Source organism: Cebus imitator, unplaced genomic scaffold (genome assembly GCF_001604975.1).
Source record: "Cebus imitator isolate Cc_AM_T3 unplaced genomic scaffold, Cebus_imitator-1.0 Scaffold520, whole genome shotgun sequence".
NCBI lineage: Eukaryota > Metazoa > Chordata > Mammalia > Primates > Cebidae > Cebus > Cebus imitator.
Genome location: NW_016107835.1, coordinates 1,174,184 through 1,176,949, shown reverse-complemented (window position 1 = coordinate 1,176,949; position 2,766 = coordinate 1,174,184). Strand labels below are relative to the sequence as shown.

The 2,766-nt window shown below is 50.3% G+C and overlaps 1 protein-coding gene across 1 annotated transcript in view; it reads left to right on the top strand.

Annotated features, from left to right (window-relative positions):
• Positions 1 to 1,188: 1,188 nt before the first annotated feature.
• The window catches only part of LOC108293032 (high mobility group protein B3-like), a 10,169-nt gene continuing 8,591 nt past the window's right edge, over positions 1,189 to 2,766 (top strand). The window contains exon 1 of the mRNA XM_037733376.1: positions 1,189 to 1,221. Within this exon, the coding sequence (XP_037589304.1) occupies positions 1,189 to 1,221 (33 nt within the window). The remainder of the gene's footprint in view (positions 1,222 to 2,766) is intronic.

Genomic DNA, 2,766 nt, shown 5'->3' with positions numbered 1-2,766 from the left:
GTGAAATTCACTGGGGTAGGTCGAGTTCCCCCGATGAGCGAGTGCACCTGGGACTGAACAGACTGGAGTGCCTGCAAGGACTTAAGGAGTGTATGGTTATGGACTCCAGCATGTATGACATTCGCAAGTTTGGGGAGTAGGGGAGGGGGCCTCCCAAACATAATCTCAAAAGGAGTGAAGCCTTTTTTTATAGGGAGTACATCGGGTACGGAGAAGAACAAAAGGAAGCAGGTTGACCCAGTTTTCACCGGTTTTCAGAATGAATTTTGTCAAAGTTTCCTTTATGGTCCGGTTCATCCTTTCAACCTGCCCTGAACTCTGGGGGCTATAGGCACAGTGCAGTTTCCAGGATATGCCCAGGGCCTTTGCCAGGCCCTGTGAAACCTGAGCTGTAAATGCAGGGCCATTATCTGATCCCAGTGTCAGGGGCAAGCCGAACTGAGGAACCAGGTCCTATAACAATTTTTTCGCTACTACTAGTGCGGTTTCTGACCTAGTAGGAAAAGCCTCGACCCATCCAGAGAAAGTGTCTACAAACACAAGGACGTACTTATAGCTGCACGCTGGGGGCTTTATTTCAGTAAAATCTACCTTCCAGTGTTCCCCTGGGCTAGTACCGCTGAGTCTTATCCCTGCCTGACTAGGCCTACTGCCTCCTGGATTTACCCTGGCACAAACTTCACAACGAGTAGTAGTTTCCCTAACAATCTCATGTAAGTGTGGAATGTAATACCTGGCCCTCAGCCGCACGGTGAGTTTTGTTTGTCCTAAGTGAGTGGCCTGGTGTGTGTCCTTAACTAAAGTCCGTCCTAGAGCCTCGGGGAGCACAATCCTTGTGTCCGGTAGAGTCCACCATCCTGTGGAATCTTGCCGTCCTCCCTGTCCTTTGGCAAAGTTTTCTTCCTCAGGCAAATACGTTGGGGTAGGAGGCAGGGTTGGGGCCGGCAGAGTTAAAAGAAGAGTTAGAGGTTTTACTGACCCCAAGGCTGCCTGTCTGGCCTGTAGGTCAGCTGCCCTATTTCCCCTTGCCTCTGGTGCATCTCCCTTCTGGTGTCCTCTGCAGTGTATTAATGCCACTGCCTTAGGCTTCCATATAGCTTCTAGTAGAGCTCGGATTTCCTTTTTGTTTTTGATGATTTTTCCCTCTGAGGTAAGCAATCCTCTTTCTTTATAAATGGCACCATGCACATGGGCCGTGGCAAAATCATACCGGCTATCCGTGTAGATGTTAACAATTTTTCCCTTCACCCAGTCCAAGGCCTTTATTAAAGCTATAAGTTCTGCCTTTTGGGCTGAGGTTCCGTGTGGAAGAGCCTGGGCCCAGATAACCCGCTCTAGAGTGACCACAGCTGCCCCGGCGTACCTGACTCCGTCGACCATGAAACTGCTTCCATCTGTATACAGTACCTCCTCTGGGTTCTGCAGGGGGACATCGGTGAGATCCGGTCGTGCAGCATGGAGGACATCTATTGTTTGTTGGCAGTCATGTATGGGCTTCTCTGGCTCGCTGTGGGGTAGCAGTGTGGCGGGGTTTAAAACTGTGGTTTTTGAAAATTTTATGCGGGGCTGGTCCAAAAGTAAGGGCTGATATTGAACTATGCGGGCATTAGACATCCATTTTCCCGTAGCTCCACGGAGTAGCAACTCCACTGCATGGGGTGCCACTAAGTTCAACTCTTGTCCCAAAGTCAGTTTGTCTGCCTCTTTGACTAACAGGGCCGTAGCTGCCACTGACCTCAAACAAGCTGGCCACCCAAAGGCTACGGGATTAAGTGTTTTTGAAAGGTAGGCAACTGGCCGGGACCAGAGTCCCAATGTCCGGGTGAGCACCCCCTTAGCGACTCCCTGTTTTTTTATGCACAAACAACTGGAAAGGTTTAGAGATGTCTGGCAAGGCCAAGGCTGGGGCTGCAGTTAGGGCAATCTTGAGCTTGTCAAAAGCCTGTTGCTCCACCTCTGTCCATATCAAGGGCTGATTTCCTCCAGCGCAGGCATACAGGGGCTTGGCTATCTCAGCAAATCCCAAAATCCATAGCCTGCAGTACTTTACTGCCCCAAGGAATTGTTGAACTTGGCATTTTGTGGTAGGGTTGGGTATTTGCAGCACTGCTTGGACTTGGCTGGGTGCCAGTGCCCGGTTGCCCTTTTTTTTATAACATAGCCCAGGTAAGTCACTTTTGGCTGGCAGAGTTGGGCCTTTTTAGCTGAGACCTGGTACCCCAAAGTTTGCAGGGTTTTTCATAATGACTGAGTGGTCTCTTTACAGGCCTCCTGGGTTTTTGTAGCCAAGAGTAAGTTATCCACGTATTGGAGTCGGGTACACTCTGGGAACTGAGCTCGGAAGGCAGCAAGGTCTTGGCTAAGTGCCTTATCAAACAGAGTGGGGGAGTTTTTGAACCCCTGAGGCAGTTTTGTCCAAGTGAGTTGCCCCGAGACTTCAGTATCAGGGTCGGTCCATTTAAAGCAAATATAGGCTGGCTAACAGGGGCTAGTGGGATGCAAAAGAATGCATCCTTAAGATTCAAGACAGTGTAATGGTGGTGTTCTGGGTCCAAGAGACTTAGGAGGGTGTACGGATTTGGAACTGTAGGATGAACAGTTTCTACCCGTTTATTCACCTCCCTCAAGTCCTGCACAGGCCGATAGTCCTGTGTGCCTGGTTTTAGGACGGGGAGCAAGGGGGTGTCCCAGGGAGACTTACAGGCAGTGAGGATTCCTCCCTTTAAGAGTCTGGTGATGTGCGGAGCAATTCCTCGCCTGGCTTCC